Source organism: Trichomycterus rosablanca, chromosome 6, assembly GCF_030014385.1.
Source record: "Trichomycterus rosablanca isolate fTriRos1 chromosome 6, fTriRos1.hap1, whole genome shotgun sequence".
Lineage (NCBI taxonomy): Eukaryota > Metazoa > Chordata > Actinopteri > Siluriformes > Trichomycteridae > Trichomycterus > Trichomycterus rosablanca.
Window position 1 is genome coordinate 43,764,811 of NC_085993.1, and position 17,261 is coordinate 43,782,071.

Genomic DNA, 17,261 nt, shown 5'->3' on the forward strand with positions numbered 1-17,261 from the left:
CCTGGGTTTGATCCCCAGGTGGAGCGGTCTGGGTCCTTTCTGTGTGGAGTTTGCATGTTCTCCCTGTGTCAGTGTGGGTTTCCTCCGGCTTTGGTTTCCTTCTCCAGTCTAAAGACATGCACGTGAGGTGAATTGGAGATACAAAATTGTCCATGACTGTGTTTGTCATTAAACTTGTGAAACCATGAATCTTGTGAAACAAGTAACTACCTGCTCTGTCATGAATGTAACCAAAGTGTAAAACATGACGTTAAAATCCTAATAAATAATAATAATAAACTCATTTGAGATTAACTTTAAAAGCATGTTTACACTTTGTCATTGTTAGTGATTAGATGTAAACTGATGGGTAGAAATGCTGATTCTATCCATTAAAGTTTAAATCCACAACACAAAGTGTGGTCAAGGGGCCTGAATACTCTTTGAATCCAATTGATCTAGTACATTAACAACATTCTATACCAGTATTCACACTTTAAAATAATACTATCTATGTAAATAACAGACACAACCAAAGCATTTTTGTTCTGGGCCTGTTCATTTGTACACACAGGAAGGGTTTATAATATCCTAGTTAAGCATGTAGCTCAACCAAGCTCGTTCACATACACGGTTAAAGCGTAAATAGTCATATTCTGAAAGGTTGTAACAAAAAGTGTGATGACATTAAAGGTGTATAATGATAAAATCACTGGTTTAATGAGACTTTAGCGGGCGGCACGGTGGCTAAGTGGGTAGCACTATCGCCTCACAGCAAGAAGGTCCTGGGTTTGATCCCCAGGTGGGGCGGTCCGGGTCCTTTCTGTGTGGAGTGTGCATGTTCTCCCCGTGTCTGCGTGGGTTTTCTACGGGCGCTCCGGTTTTCTCCCACAGTCCAAAGACATGCAAGTGAGGTGAATTGGAGACACTAAATTGTCCGTGACTGTGTTCGAAATAACCTTGTGAACTGATTAACCTTGTGTAATGAGTAACTACCTGTTCTGTCATGAATGTACCCAAAGTGTAAAAGATGACATTAAATGACAACAAACAAATGAGACTTTAGCTACCAGCTACTGTAAACCCGCTACGTTTCAGCTTTAATCAGTGCGGTGAGTTGCGTCAACATCTCGCGAGATGTGAGCGGTAGCGAGAGCAGGAGTGTAGAAGGGAGTAGTGAGGAGTGAGGAGTGAGTGAGCGGGGACGGTGAGGGAGGAGCGGGGTAAGTTAGTAAACACTAACATTACAGCAGCGTGACACCTATTACTCTCACTTACTCTTTACTACATTCACTTTTCATTCAGCTGCTTACTGTGGACATTGTGTGGGTTTCAAGTGTCGGTCCAAACACTGGAAGTGTCATTGTATTGGGAATTAGCTTTAGCCTGTTAGCTCAGTCCAGCAGGAGCCGTCTGTGTAGACTGAAGCACACGCTGTATATGTCAGCCAAAATAATTCAGACAGCTGCTATATGTATCAGTGTTATATAGAATCTACGTTTATCTTTGGGTAACGTGTGGAGCTAATAAGCTCTGTGGCTAATGTGTGAACTGACCAGAGTGTGGATAGCCAATAGCTGTGAGCTAACGCTAGCTAGCAAATGTCTCAGCTTGCCCTGCAATAATACTCACACTCTGTTCTGTTAGCTCGACCCGTCAGCATAGGCACGTCTGGAATGTGTTCATATATATATGTTTACAGGTTTCATTTATCTGGCTAATTCAATCTTATTTCGACTCTATGACATGCTGAGCATCTTGCTGTACAGGCTAAGAACGGAAATCCGATGCGCACCTGTTTATAATCTAGAATTACTCCCACTATGAGGTTAATTTCCATTCATTCGAAAACCAAAACGTCTTTACTTTGTTCCAGGTAATTACAGAAAGGCTTTCGAGTTCAACCTTTTTGGTCTGTGTAAATCCGGCTTATAAACTGCAGATTTGGACCACATACAGTTCATACGAAAATGAAAATCGATTTCAAGTGTCAAAATTGCAATTTGAAACACAGCCAGAGTTTTATCAGGATCGTTTCTAATGACGGTATCATTTCTAACAGAGCTCCATCAGTTTACACACACATGTGTAATACCACTATGAATCAGATTGCAATAACTAACTGATTATTGGGTTTACATTCTTTTCAGCAGCATTTCTAAGTATACACAATTTTGGCTCAGTAATCTGATATCTCAGTGTGACCACTTGTAATGTGTGTGTGTATATACTACTTATTAGGATTATAAGGATTTTTTTACCCTTTTTCTCCCCCTTTAGCTCATCCAATTGTTCAATTTGCATCGTGCTTCTTCTCTGTCTATGCCGAACCCTGCCCTGACCGAGGAGATCGAAGCTAACCCCTCCGAAACATGGGCAGCAGCCGGATGCATTTTTGCCACCCACACGTTTATGAGTTTGGCGCCACCTAGCGTTGCATGCGGAGAGACACACCCTAAGGGCACTCTTCCTCATCTCTTGTGCAGGCACCTCTAATCAGCCGGCAGAGGTCGTAATCGCATTCTGACAGAGAGAGACCCACATCCGCTTCTTTGTCCCACCCCCCCAACTGAGCAACCGGCCAATCGTTGCTCATACAGCCACTCGGCTTCGAACCGGTGAAGCAGAGCTGGATTCGATACGAGGTACTCAGAATCCAGCTCTGGTTGCAGCGTGTCTTTTTACCGCTGCGCCACCTGAGCGGCCGGATTATAAGGATTTTAACCCCATGTTTTACACTTTGGTTACATTCATGACAAAAACGGTAGCCACTTGTTACACAAGGTTCATCAGTTCACAAGTTTCAACGTCAAACACAGTCATGGGCAATTTTGTATCTCCAATTCACCATACTTGCATGTTTTTGAACTGTGGGAGGAAACCGGAGCTCCTGGAGGAAACGAAGACACAAAGAGAACATGCAAACTCCACACAGAATGGACCCGGACCGCCCCACCTGGGGATCGAACCCAGGACCTTCTTGCTGTGAGGCGACAGTGCTACCCACTTAGCCACCGTGCCCAAGTTGTCACATAAAGAAACCAACATAGTCACAAAGATACCAACAGAAAAGTCATGATCTGATTTTTTAATTGTTTGAATTAGGTTGCTTTGGTGTAGATAATAAACAGCATAAAATGACAGAAAAAACATCATTGTCATGAAATGGACCATAAACTGCAAGTACACCAAATCGGTCAACTTCAGTGGCTGAACTGAAGCCAGCTTTATGCTAAGTAGTATTCTGCTTCATTTTGTGCTTTCAGATAAGAATTTCACATTGTGGATTGATTAGCTGGTCATAAATTTAAATTGGAGCCCTTATAAAGCACAATTTGACTGTCAACAACAAAGGTGTGTCCAAAATCTTTGACCATGCATGTTTAACAGCCACCGAGAAGAACAGCGTAGAATGGCAAATGTTTATGTCTACTCAGGAAAAAAAGTGACCTAAAGCTTACCAAAATGTATATATTAGTCCACATTAATAAGACAGGCGATTCCAACATTTTACTCACAGTGAGACAAAATAGTTTAACCAGCTACCATCCATAGAAAATAAAAACAACCAACATGCTTTGGCATTTTATGCTGTTCTAATCTTACAGTGACTTACTAGAAGCAAATCCTATTACCAGTAGAGTGGTGGCTGTTAACTGAAGGATTCCTATCAGAGTGAATTTTGTTTTTAAATTTTGGTGTCAGGCGAGCAAATTTCGTATATAGCACTGAAAGAAACGGTTGCTGTCTGTTATTTTGGTGATTTAATTGTTTATTTGTCGTCAACACGTTACATATAGGATTGGTCTTTGTGTGTACAAGGAGTGGAGGGAAACAATGAAAGGAAAAGCTGTTCTGTTTCTGAAAGAAATAAAAACACCCAAACAAAGAAAAGCAACCAGGGATGCAGAATTCCAATCCTGAAAGTCCAGCACAGTTTGATTAGTTTCTAGCCTTAAGGCACCTAATTCAGCCTGTCAGGTAATTATAGCAGGTGTGTTATTACACAGCAATGTTTGAGCATAATCTTTCTATTACGCTGAAATTTTACTATTGATATTCCCTTTCCTAATAAGTACCCAGCCTAGTGTTTACAGTGTATTGCAGCTGTTGGGCTTCTTTCAAGTCCTTATTTGAGGTGCCTACTTTACGAGTTTGAAGTAATCGAAGTTTAACTCTATCCTTCTAGCAAAATGTACAGGAGGTGTATTTTTTATTTGCTTTGTTTGGTTAGACATGAATAATTATGTAGTTATATAATATATAATGCTTATCATATTTTTTGTGTGGGATTGATGATGAGAGTTCTCCAGCAGTAAAGCCAGACCTGGCCCTTGAGTAAATACATTTAAACAATAAGTAGAGCAAACTGACTAGTTCAAGATTGTACACCTGCATGTTTACACTGCACTGAATACAATCCTATCATGTCTTAGACCTTTCACTGTGCTCCAAAGCATGTTGTCAAAATCCTCATGCCCTAGCCTTGTGTTCCTAACCCTTTAACTTGTATAATGTTTGTAAATCTTGACTTTTTTTTTAAACTAATAAATCTTTTTCCCCTCATTGCTTTCAATTGTAAAAGAGGAAAATACCATGCATGTATCTTTTATACAGTATTTTATAAAGATATTTTGATCTCAGTGATGCTATTGGCTTGTTGGGCATCTACACAGAACTGATTGGCTATGTCTGAGCGGGGGGTGGAATGGCCGAACAACGTAGCCATTGGCAGGTGCACTTGTCAATGCCAGTCCCATGCTCAGATAAAAATAAGAAGGGTTGTGTCCTGATGGGCATCTGCAATGAAAAAAACTGTGCCAAATCAGGAATGTGGACCAGATCGATCTGCTGTAGCGACCCCTAAATATGGGAGCAGCGGGAAAAAAAATTGATGTATGTATTAATCAGAATAAAGTAAACATCTGAAACTGCATTTATTGTTCTGTTTATTTGAAAGGAACTCCGCTGGACTTCTGATCAGCTCCCTGAAGTCTCACTGTTAAAACGGACACCCAAAACTTTGAATTCTTCTGGATGCTGTTTTAGAAGTGAAAGCTTCTAAAATGGGCGATGATCGACCTTTTGTTTGTTCTGCCCCAGGCTGCGGACAGGTAAGGGCTTCTGCTTTCTATACTTTCTGGACATTTCTTAAGAAAGTATCAAATTTAATTCAGTGGTAAAGGACAGTTTGATTTCTTTTTGTTCTATTGCTTTCGAGAAAAAAGTTGTCATATGTGGTACATGAATTCAATTGTTCTGTTTCTTACTTTCTTAGCGATTTACCAATGAAGATCATTTGGCAGTACATAAACACAAACATGAGATGACGCTGAAGTTTGGACAGACTAGAACTGACAGTGTTATTATTGCAGGTTTGGTTGCTTTTATCCTTTTATTGGCTAGAAATGTTCAAGTCCTATTCACACTATATGGCCAACTGTATGTGGACAACCTCCTAATTACTGAGTTTAGGCTTTTCAGCCACACCCATTACTAACATGTACAAACTCAATTATATAAAATGAATTACATGCGTCTGACTCTTTCTTCCTGTGTATGTGTGGTACAGATCAGACACCCACTCCTACTCGTTTCCTAAAGAACTGTGAGGAGGTGGGTTTGTTCAGCGAACTTGATGGCTCTTTTGAACAGGAGCTTCGCAGATCTCAAGAGGAGGATGTGAGGGCAGCCAAAACGATGGTGAGGGTAAAAAACAAAGGTTAAATAGAACAGTTTGGTTCTCTTTTGCGGTGTTTCTTTATCGTCATGCCATCACGTACAGATAATGCAGACATGTCCTCACATCAGTATCCTGCAGATGGTCAACAAAGGGATTTTTAAAACAAAAATCAACCGTGTGTTTGGTATGGCCGTCCTTGGTCAGGGTTGTGCTGTACAGCAGTAAAGAGATAAGAGGTACAACTGGGTAACTGGATACGACTAATTTAGAAGAAAATAGGAAAAATGCATGAATTGAAATAAAAAAGGAACACAAAGTACAAATAGTACAAAAACCTTAATTTTTACAGTGTACAACAGAAGGACAGCACACTATAGTAAATTCACAGGATAGTAAGTAATTGGTTGTGCGCTTGGGTGGCACAGCTGTCTGTTACGCTAGCCCACTACCACTCAGATCTGGGTTTGAATCTCAGCCAATTATGTCTGGCCAGCTGATAGCTCTGCTGAGTCAGGAGATGGCTGGACCTCTGCGGGTGTTCTTAACCTGTACCCAGTGTTTTCAGATGGAACCGGACCTGCTGCAGCCCTTACCAGGATAAAGCAGTTGCTACACAAAAACAGAAGCAGCTTTAGATAAAAGTTTTTGGCACTGTTTCCTAGTAAAAGGTTTTCACCTACTAGAATCTTTCAGGATGTCTAATTGGGTTAACAGTATTCAATATCACACACTTGCTTGATTACTTTTCCCTCACTTCGGAATTTAATCTAATCGGTGCTCTGTCTTGCTCTCCCAGCACTCTGCTCTACCTCCTTCTGAAATGAAGGATAGAGAGGGGCCTTTGGAAATTGACTCATCCCCTCCTGAAAGTCCTTCATCTGCTTCCAGCATGGCAGACTCCAAAGACCCAGTGACTACTATGGCGAAAGAATCTGCTCCCATTAGGGTGAGCAAGGTGAGCCTAAATGTTTGTTGTATCTAATAATGGACATGTTTGAGAGGACGCTGACTTTTTTCTCATATAAACACAATTCAGCAGCAGGTGATAATGTAGCATTTAGGTGAAACTAAAACTGGGCTAGATATGAAGCTGTTTTATATCTGGGTGATCACTGCCAGTTAATTGTGATGAAATTGGACAGAGCTAGCTGTTCCTTCTTTTCTTTTTCAAAGCATTAGAACAACCTGTTACAGTTAATTAATATGGGATGATACATACATATGAACCTCAGGTGTTGTTGGTGTTGTTTATGTACATGTTACTGTTTTACATTATTTCCACCTTCCACATTAAATTAACAAAGCATGCTTGACTTGATATAAAGTTTAGTAGTGTGTGTTATATTTTAATGGGACACTATATGCTTGTGGGTTATTGGTACCCATTTACTAATGACGATTGGTTATAGGTTAAAAGAAGTTGGCAAAATGCACATAATGAATCAGATCTTTAGGTGCTCAGGGCTTTGACTTCAGAATCAAACTGATCATCAACAATGACACCAGAACGTTCCTGTTCTGGTAAACTTTCACATGTTTTTTTTCCTTAAATCAATTGTCACATTTATGTTACAAAAGGCAGTTAGTCTTCAAAACTAAAATAATGGTCTATTTTTGGTCTATTTAATTGAAATATGAGTAGCATGTTGATCTGTAATGCACAGTCTAGAATAGGGCTGGGTATCGCCACTAATTTCCTGGATCGATTCGATTCCGATTCACAAGGTTTCGATTCGATCTTCGATTCGATTTTCGATTCAATTTCGATTCAACACATTTAGGCATATTTGAGTTACATTAACAGGTTTTGTTTAAATATGTACAGATGTTCAGAGAACGAATGTGATAATTGTACAAAGAACACTCATTATTATAAATATTTGTGTATTTTGTTTACATAAATAATTAATCCAAAACAGAAAACAGTAACATTCATTTTTTATTATTATTTTATATGTCTGACACGCTACAACATTGTAAATGTAATGTAAACATACACCTGGCTGTTGAACAGCTTATGCCAAGTTTACACTACACGACACTCTGATTAACACCTGGTCGCTGTAATGTTCACACTACACGACTGATCGGCGATGGGGGGTTTTACACTACACCATCTATCACCAGGGGGAATCACAGGCGAGCTTCTCTGGTCTGCAAAAATATGTTTTGTCACGAAAACACACGTGAGAAGTGATGAAAGGTTTAATGATACCACGTCCAAACATGCATATCAACAAGTAGCGAGCGATCAAAGTGTGCGCGCTGATGAAATAAATGAATCTGAGTGGATTTGGCAACACGAGCAGCATGGCTTGTTCTATAGTGAGTTGGAGGTTAATAAATATTTTGTTTTGTAGAGAACGATCAGGTCAGAAATACTGTAAAACTCGCGTGTGCTGATGTATTCTGATAGAAACTATATTGCGCTCCACCTGTTTACAACCTCTCCCCTGTGTTTCCCCTCGCTGTTTCTCACATTGATTGAGAGCCGAGTTTTGATCGAGTTCCTCCCGGATCCAGCACCGACCCGTCGCCGAGCGAAAATCAGTGCAAAAAGTTGTGTAGTGGTCATAACTTGAGCTTCTGCCATGCTAAACTGATGTGCAGGTCAGATCTCGTTGCATGAAAAAACACTGGCTGGTCACGCGAAATTAAAGGGGGTAACAATAGTAACAGATTTCCGTGTACACCGTAAAAAGGGGCGTATTTATAAGAACGATCTCGCGTTTATATGAATCGATATCGGATCGTTCAAATAAAGATCGATTCGAATCGAAAAATCGATTTTATAAACCCACCCCTAGTCTAGAATGTAACTGTTGTTTGCATTTACAATGTGCACCTCATGGGAAGTGCTAGGCAACAATATCATGGAAACTCCTCTGATGTTGGTTACAAGAGACAGAGACCTGTGCAACACTTGCTTGGTTATTTCAGATCATGAGTTACTGTACAGATAGACACTAACTGCACAGATGATGGACAAAATTATGGAAACTTGGAACTAGATGGGCAAAAGTAGATGGGCACTTCTGCCAAGTGTTTTAATTACACCAGTTGCAGGTATATAAAATCAATTACATAAAGTAAATGATGGGCCTCTATTGTGGCATGACTGTTTTCCTGTGCTCAAGGCCAGGTCCATAAAACATGTGGTTTGACTAGTTTGGTGGGAAACCATTCCAGTGGTCCGCACAGAGCCCTGACCTTAACGACACTAAACACTGTAAGGATGAATTAAAATGTTAATTGCGAGCCAGGCCTTCTTGTCCAACATGACTGCCTGATTTCATAGGCACAAACCTCTCATGGATATGCTTTACATTCTTATGGAAAGTCTTTTAAAGAGTGAGTGGATGCTTTTATATTCACAATAAGGGCCGATTCAGATTCAGAATCAGATCATGGCTCTGAAACGCCCAATAATTGTCAGGTGTCCACATGCTTTGCCCATAGATTGATTTTATGTCAAGTACCTAAAGGAGCTGGCTCAGTGCTTGTCACCAGAGCAGCTTTAATCATTCTTTGAATGCTTACCCACAACATTTGTGACGGTATTTTGGACCATACTAATGGTTCTTTGAGAAACACAGGATGTGAAGATCTACTTTACAGTTTGCGCTGCAGAGCTTTTATCAATGTTTCGTGATGCTTAATAATATTTTTTGGATGTTAGTTTTCCACTGTTCCTCTCTGCAGATGCCATCTGTCCCTGTTTGGCACATGCTTCTATTAATACATTTCCAGTTTAAGCCACATACGCACCTGCAATTTGGGCACCTTCTGTTCTTCTTTTTATGGGGTGTTTCTGTGTCTTTGCCATAGTCTGTACATGACAAATCTGTACTTTGAGCTGACATTTGAAAGAAATTAAACTAATGTATTTACATGTATACTAATAATCTAATTAACTTCATCAATTTAAACAATGTTTACGCCCACCCACAGAAATCCCAAAAATGGATTGAAACATCTGTGAAGACATTCCCCTGAAACTGTAAACACGGCATAAGGTGTAAAGTAGTAAACACAAACCGCTTGTGTTCTAATGGGCCAGTATTTCTGTTAAAATGTCTGTTTGAAATAATGTTTTGAGTTTACTTGTTATAAGAACGATACTGCAATTTTAGGGGTTTTTTGTGGGTTATTGTTTTAGTGTAAATTTATTCTCTGTGAATAGGTCATATTTCTGAATTTTTGATCTAGCCACAGTATCAGAGATGGTGCACTCTAGTAAAGCTCTTATTCCTCTTTGGGTTAAAACAGACCAATCAATGCATAGCAATGTTTTGCAAAAACTCCAGTATAAACAACTTCAGTTGAAGTGAAACCACATTTACATACTCGATGCCATAAGAGGCTGCAATTATTTTAATTTCCAGGTTGCTAAGCAACTGTCTTGTTGCCACTGCCAATTATGCCCGCTAGATGGTACCCAGCCAACCGGTGGCAACACAGAGTCTCGAACCGAGGAGTTCGGAAACTCGGTGCTGGTGTGCTAGCGGAATATCCCACTGCGCCACCTGGGCACCTACTAAGGTGCATTTAAACCCAGTTATCAAATTATTGTCATAATTTAGGTACTTGCAGTAATCAGACTGTGGCGTGCATGTAAACTCACTGATAACTTTGGGAATAACCAGTATGAGTTCAGTATTGCACATGAAATAACAGTTGAATAAGTGAAAGAGACCAATTGACATTGAGATGAAGCTTTACAGATTTGGGGTGTTGCAAAACAGCGCCTGAGCACCACAGCTGTTTTGTAAGTTGCAATGAACAGCGTCCAATTTATGAAGAACTGCAGGGTGCTTATACCAGTAACACTGGGCATTTTATTAGGCCTTCCATTAATTGCTTGCTAATAAATTAATAGATATTAGCACTAATATTCTATTTGTTGTTCATTTCCAGGACATAGGATAATGGTGGTTGCTATAGATAGAATGGTATAGATTATAATAGTGTTTCAAGATTGCCAGCTAAAGCAAATGTTTAAACTGGGCAGAGATTGAAAAAAAGCTTACTATGTCATATAAATTCCTAAACATCTTAAAGCATTATATTCATGCAGATACCGAATGACTACTTTGTTGTAATGTTATATTTGTCCATTTGAAAACAGGACATGCTTCCCAGGACAACAGTAAGCGGTGCACCTACACCTACCATCGTGCGACCAATGTCACTTCCACTCCATTTAGGGTACGACTCCGTTAACCCTACTCAGCCCTCGCCCACCTCCGTCATCACTAGGACGCCTCCCTCAAACAGACTCAGGTACGACACGTCTACACAACTTCTAGCCATGTGTATGTGTGATGTACAGAGGTTCTTCAAATAACTTTAAAATGCTGTAAGAAAAGCAACACAGGATCACTTTTTAAAGCTAGTAAAAATAACGTGGTAAAATATCTAAAGGAATTTATATTTGGCTCTCGCCAGCTCTCCATCTGCTTCCTACCCAATGATGATGCAGCTTCCAAATGGTCAGACTGTTCCTTTACTGCCCAGCCCTGGACAAACATCAGTCATATCAGTAAGTGGAGAAGACTTATCCTGCAGCTTCAGTTTTTGACATTCTTCTGTGTTCAGAGTCCATTTAGTGTGCATCTTTATGTAATTGTGTAGGTTGCCAGATCATCAAATTCTGTGCCCAACATCCCTGGTATTCCAGGCCCTCCTATGAGTGGAAGCAGCAGTGGTTCTTCTTCTCCATCTGGATACAACTCATACAGTGATACAAAAATGGTGAGAACATTACAAGCACAAACACACCTGCAGCATTAATGTAGAATGTTCTACTGTTAAATGCATGTTATGTTGTTTGTGTTTTTGTGTACATTTTGTCTCCCTCTAGAGGCTAAAGGCAGTACTGTCCCCACAGAGTGTCAGTGGACTAACACAAACTCAGAAGAGTGATATCAATGAGACACCTTCACCAGCTCAACCACAGGTTTGTTTTTTTACAAACAGTAGAAGGCTAGTGTACCACTGCGCCAGCTGAGGGCTTATAATAGTTCTGTACAGTTAATTACCTTTAATTATAAATGCATTATGTTCTACAAAAATTTATTATAATAAAAGTGTGTTTTAGTTTAGGTTTGGAAAACAGGCACATCCAAAAACATTCTGGTAGCTAAGTTTAGCAGTGGGTATCTCAGTAGCTACATACTGCGTCACCATGCTAATGTCTCAGACTCAGCATGTCTAACAAAGTAAAATTGGTGCACGTTGATGGTCTTTGCTGTACTAGTGTCACACAATTCTCTCTTTAGTTGTCTCCAGCCGCACCCAGAGGAGGGCGGAGGCGTCGGGGAGCCGATGTCGAGCCTGATGAGCGCAGACGGCGTTTTCTTGAGAGAAACCGAGCTGCAGCCTACCGCTGCAGGCAGAAACGGAAAGTGTGGGTCAGTGCTCTGGAGAAGCGTGCAGAGGAGCTTGCCACATCTAACGTTTCTCTCACGGTGAGGCACTAGACACAGATTCCACAACATTACTTGGACAGTAATGACTGTATTTCTGTGAACATGTAAACTAAAACCACCTGTGTACGATGAATAGAAGAGTCGGCTTCTACTACAGTTAATGTTTCTGACAAAGGACTAAAACCAAATTAAAATTAGCAGTCAAAATCAACAGAGATTTTTTTGTGTTTGTGCTTAACAGAGTGAAGTGTCTCTGTTAAGAGGGGAGGTGACACGTTTGAAAGAATTGCTGCTGGCTCATAAGGACTGCCCTGTTACTGCCATGCAGAAAAAGGCATACCTGGGTAAGATACGAAGCCTACTAACCCCTTTACCTTCATAAGATTATCAATTGTAGCAGATGCGCTCACTGCTAGTCCATTTCACACCTTCTCTCTAGCCATAATTTGAAGTTCAGCGGCAAGTGGTGAAAACCAAGCATCAAAGTGCTCCACAATAAGCAATTGCACAGCCAGAGCAGAAGCATTTTCTGCTTATGATGTGAATGCAGCTGGTATGTGTTTTTTTTTCCAACTGCCTAGATAAGCATTCTCCCACTTTCTTCTTTAGCTGCAGGTGTGGACGAAGGCTCGGTGTCAGCCCTGGTACTGCCGGTTTCGGTGCCAGCTCCGGTCTCCGTCAACGGATTGAGTGTGCGAGCCGCTGAAGCTGTGGCTGTTCTGGCTGGGATGGGTTCAGGCCAGTGGAGCGGTGCGGCTGGAGACGTGCTCTCTCAATCGCAGCCTACCTCCAGATGATGACCATACTCTTCAGCTTATGGGAACTGGGCATCGATAGTGAGGTGGGCCTGTTAATGGAGTGCATTCTCAGATTCTCCCTCCTTCCCTCTTCTCTCAGAACTGTTAGTTCTAAACACAGAGTGTTTGGAAATGACCATTTGTGGCAAATGAGAACAATTATCACTGACCTGAATTTGCCCTAGCCTCTGTCGGTCATGTTTTTTGGACTCTGTTTTGAATGTGTGAGCTATCCCAGAATGTCGCTGGCTGACTGTATAACTAATACACACTGCAGTAGAACAATGTAAAAACTATATCACCTAACACACACATGCATGTACACACTCATGTACACACATTTACAGGATCTTACACTTACACACTGAGCTCTTCTGTCTTACTCTTGGCAGGGGTTTCTTATTCTGTGTTTGTATTTTCTGGCACTTGTGTTTTTTTTTGTTTTTTTTTTGTTTGTTTTTTTTCCCTCAAATATTAATATTTGACTGCATGACTTAATTCACATAGGATAGATGAGATAGATACTTCATACAAACCAGTTTAGCACTCCTAGTCTCTCTATCAAAAGCTTTCACTTTCTTGTTCTCTTAGTGTCTCGGGAAAACCTGAACTACTTTCTCCTGAACTATAGTTCCCTGCTTTGTGATTAACAATGCTAGTGGATGTGAAAAATCCTTCGCCTCTTATTAGAACCGAAAGCCACAGAACAGGCTTGTCTGAAAAGGAAGAGCAATATATTTTTATATTTGAATGTCATCAGTTTTCATTTTAATATATATGAGAGATGTACGGGTAGCATAACCACAAACAAGTGTGTGATTGTTTTCAATTGTAGGAAAATAATCTTTGCTGATTCATATTTTATTTAAGCTAGTATGCCAACAATATTTTACAATCGTTTCAGGATCACAGGCCTCAGATGTGGACACACGGGCACCAACTAGGGTTGCAATGTGATACAATACAAGCAGTGAATTTAATACTGTGGATTTGCGATGGGTGGCAAATGAAAGAAAACAAAACCACATACAGGTAGTGGGCCACGAAAAACGCTGAAACATCTTTAGTGCACCTTTGCATAGACTGTACAAGCTAGAATTGTACTGGAGGCATGAAAAAATACCCCACAAGTATTCAGGTGTGTTGAGATCTGGTGACTGTCAGGACTGTACCGTTTGATTAATAATTATGTCTAATTCATATAGCATATTCCAAGATTGAAGGTTTTTAACAAAAACAAAACGTATTATTCAGTGCTGTGAAGTATTTGCCCCAACATGATTTCTTGTATTTTTTGCTAATTTGTCACATTTAAATGTTTTTCAGATCTTTCAACAAATGTTAATATAAGATAAAGACACGAGTAAAAGCAAAACGCTACTTTTAAATAACCATTCCATTTAGCAAAAATAAAGACATACTCAAACCTCTTATATTACCCATCAAAAAGTAACTTTAAGGCCCTTGAACGTAGTAACAGCAATCAAACGTTTGCGATAACTTGTTATGAATCTTTTTCATTACTGTGGAGGAATTTTGGCCCTCATTTCTATTGAGAATTGTGTCTATTTGCTTGCATTGGAGGGTTTTCGAGCATGAGTTGTTTATAATTTTGCCACAGCATCTCAATGGGATTCAGGCCACAACATTCACTCGGTCACATCTTTTATTTCTTTTGAACCATTCAGACGGATCATTGTCCTGCCGCGTAACCCATCTGTGCTAGAGCTTTAGGTCACAAACTGATGGCCGAACTTTCTCCTTCAGGATTTTCTGACCGAGAGCAGACTTCATGGTTCCATCAGTTAAGTCGTCCAGGTCTGGTGGAAGCTGAGCAGCCCCAGACTATCACAGTACAACCACCATGTTTGACTGTTGGTATGATGAGTTAGCCTTATGTTCATATTTTTCAAGTTCTATCTTTGACTCATCAGTTCCCAGAACATGATCCCTAAAGTCCTGGTAGTGATCTAGGTATTTCTGGCAAATTTTTGAGCCTTTGTGTTCTTTTTTGGTCAGCAGTGGTTTGCATCTTGCAGCTCTCACATGGATGCCATTTTGCCCTGTGTCTTTCTTATTGTGGGATTGTGTACATTGATCTTAACTGAGGCAAGTAAGGCCTGCAGTTCTTAATATGTTCATTTGGGTTCTTTGTGACCTCCTTGTTGAGTAGTTGATTTGTTTCTGGGGAACTTTGGAGCCTCATGGAAAGATTCACCACTGTTCCAAGTCTTCTCCATGATGACTGTAATAATGGCTCTCACTTTGTAAGCCTTTCCAACAGGTCTGGCAGTAATCATATCTGGGTGTGGCTAGTGAAATTAATCCCAACTGTCAGTTGTTTTTGGTTAACTGGTTTAAGTTATTTGTGTCTAATACTACAAGACGTTTAATGATCTGAAACAAATAAGTGTGACATTTTAAAGTAGAAGAAATTGGGAAGGGAGCAAATACTTTAGCACTGTATTTGGTAAAGCATGTTGGCAAAACAATCTGCTTGTATCATGTATTCAAGATTTATGAAAATGACTGCATAAATCATAAATAGTGCATTTAAGTAAGAGCTATAAGTAGCTCTGTTTTAGAGCTTGCGTTCCTAATATCGTATAGGAGACTTTTAAAGTGTGGGACTGAATTATAAAAATATCCACAGCCTAAGCTACAAGCCATCTTAAAAATTAACAGAAGCCCTGCATCGACAGAATAAAAAAGCAGAATAGGTTGTTTGGCTTAAGGAAATCAGCAAGATATATAAGACATTGGTGTGTAATGGGTGATATTCAGGATTTAATTAAATTGCTTTCATACTCAATACATTTTCATACTCATCAACCCCACCCTGTACTCCTGTGCTCTGTGGAGAATCCTCCTGAAGAAGACTTCTCACATTAGGATCAAAATGCTCCATTTTACTCATATGTTTATTATCCAGAATAATATTTTTTTATTTGCACCCCTTGAACTTGTCTGTGTAAGGAAGTGGGTTGGAATAATCTAAACACGGTATGTTTCTTTACACATTTCTAGCCATTTTTTTCTTTCAAGTTGTCAGGTGTGTACATACATATATATGCAGTACTTACTGTATAAATTGCGAAATGACAATGTATTGTATCGTGAAATGTGTGTACTGTTACACCTCTAGTGCAGCTGTAGGCCTCAATCACAACTGCTTACATTTAATCAACAGATTAAAATGCATATCACTGAAATGTATTGTTCATGGGTATGAATGAGAGGTTGCACTCCGAATGGTTCATGCTTTTATACTTTATGAACACTTGCTCATTACAAAGGCATGCTTTGTGACTTTAAAAATACTGCAAACTCAGATGCATCAAACGCCTCGCCTTCATCATCCTATCATCATCAGAACAGCGTATCATTTTCAGTGGTGTTCAATGCCTTGATAACTTTACAAATGAAACGTTTGTCATGTTTCAGGTTTTTTTTCTTTCGACTGTCTTTATTTGGTTTGTGTTTGTGAATTATTTTTTCACACTGTCATATCCGCCTTCTTGGAGCCTGCTCATTCTCGTATGATAGTGTGTGTTTTCCCACCTGCAGTGCATTGTGAACGAAGAGCTTTTTTTCGATTGCGTGTTACTAACTGATCTGAAAATGTCTCAACAGCAGACTCTTGAACTATCTGTAAATATCAGTGAATATAAAATGTGCATATATGTGGAAGCGTTGCTGTCTGTACTATATTAACTAAGGAAATTGTCCTGAAGATATATTGTAATAATTAAACATTATTGGAATTCATGAGTGTGGTGAGTTGCAGTTGATGTCGGTAATGTGACGGGACTGTTATTCTGTGCTTGCTAATAATTAGAATTTTAATGGCTGGCATTTGCAGTAGGCTTGCAGATGAAATGTTCATTGTTGCCATGCAGTGAAAACTCATTTCTTCTCTCCTGTAGCGGACCTGTGACATTTACTAAGCAGTAAATCCATGGCAAGTACTGAACTGTTAAACATGTAGTTGAAATTAGGTTTGCATACACTGGGAGAATAAAAACTCTTCATTTTTGTGTAAGACTGCATATTTACTATATAGTGCCATGAAAATGTATTTGCTCCTTCCTTTTTTTAAGTTTGCACATTTAATTGTTTAAGATTTTTAGTAAGGAAGCTCATGACCTGTTTAAACACAGTTTGTTGAAGGTAGAATTATTTAACATCAGCCCATGTGGAGGCGCTTAGGTGGTACAGCGGTCTGTTATCAAGCCCGCCACATCTGCCTGGTTTTAAATCTCAGTCGAGCTATCGGCCTTCCAGGTGTGATATATAGATATCAATGGTTATATCAGAAAGGGGTGGAGCTAAGCCCTGCAATTGATTGGCACCCTGGACAAGGTGTTCCTG

At 39.8% G+C, this 17,261-nt stretch overlaps 1 protein-coding gene across 2 annotated transcripts; it reads left to right on the forward strand.

The window, feature by feature from the left end:
- Positions 1-1,155: 1,155 nt before the first annotated feature.
- Positions 1,156-16,932, forward strand: atf7b (activating transcription factor 7b). Of its 2 annotated transcripts, none has more exons than XM_062997946.1 (12): positions 1,156-1,202; positions 4,940-5,093; positions 5,258-5,354; positions 5,552-5,682; positions 6,459-6,617; positions 10,791-10,945; positions 11,111-11,204; positions 11,297-11,416; positions 11,526-11,621; positions 11,944-12,132; positions 12,335-12,437; positions 12,703-16,932. In XM_062997946.1, the coding sequence occupies exons 2-12, from the start codon at positions 5,046-5,048 to the stop codon at positions 12,888-12,890; spliced, it is 1,380 nt and encodes a 459-aa protein (XP_062854016.1). In that variant the 5' UTR covers positions 1,156-1,202; positions 4,940-5,045; the 3' UTR covers positions 12,891-16,932. The 2 variants fall into 2 exon arrangements, with proteins under 2 accessions (XP_062854016.1, XP_062854017.1); XM_062997947.1 differs by having other exon boundaries at positions 12,709-16,932.
- Positions 16,933-17,261: the final 329 nt, after the last annotated feature.

What these genes read in the sequence shown, in the direction of transcription:
- atf7b (XM_062997946.1), top strand. Translation starts at nt 5,046, where the DNA reads ATGGGCGATGATCGACCTTTTGTTTGTTCTGCCCCAGGCTGCGGACAG. An exon ending in TGAGGGCAGCCAAAACGATG is followed by an intron (nt 5,683 to 6,458) that starts GTGAGGGTAAAA and finishes TTGCTCTCCCAG; the next exon opens with CACTCTGCTCTACCTCCTTC. An exon ending in CATCTAACGTTTCTCTCACG is followed by an intron (nt 12,133 to 12,334) that starts GTGAGGCACTAG and finishes TGTGCTTAACAG; the next exon opens with AGTGAAGTGTCTCTGTTAAG.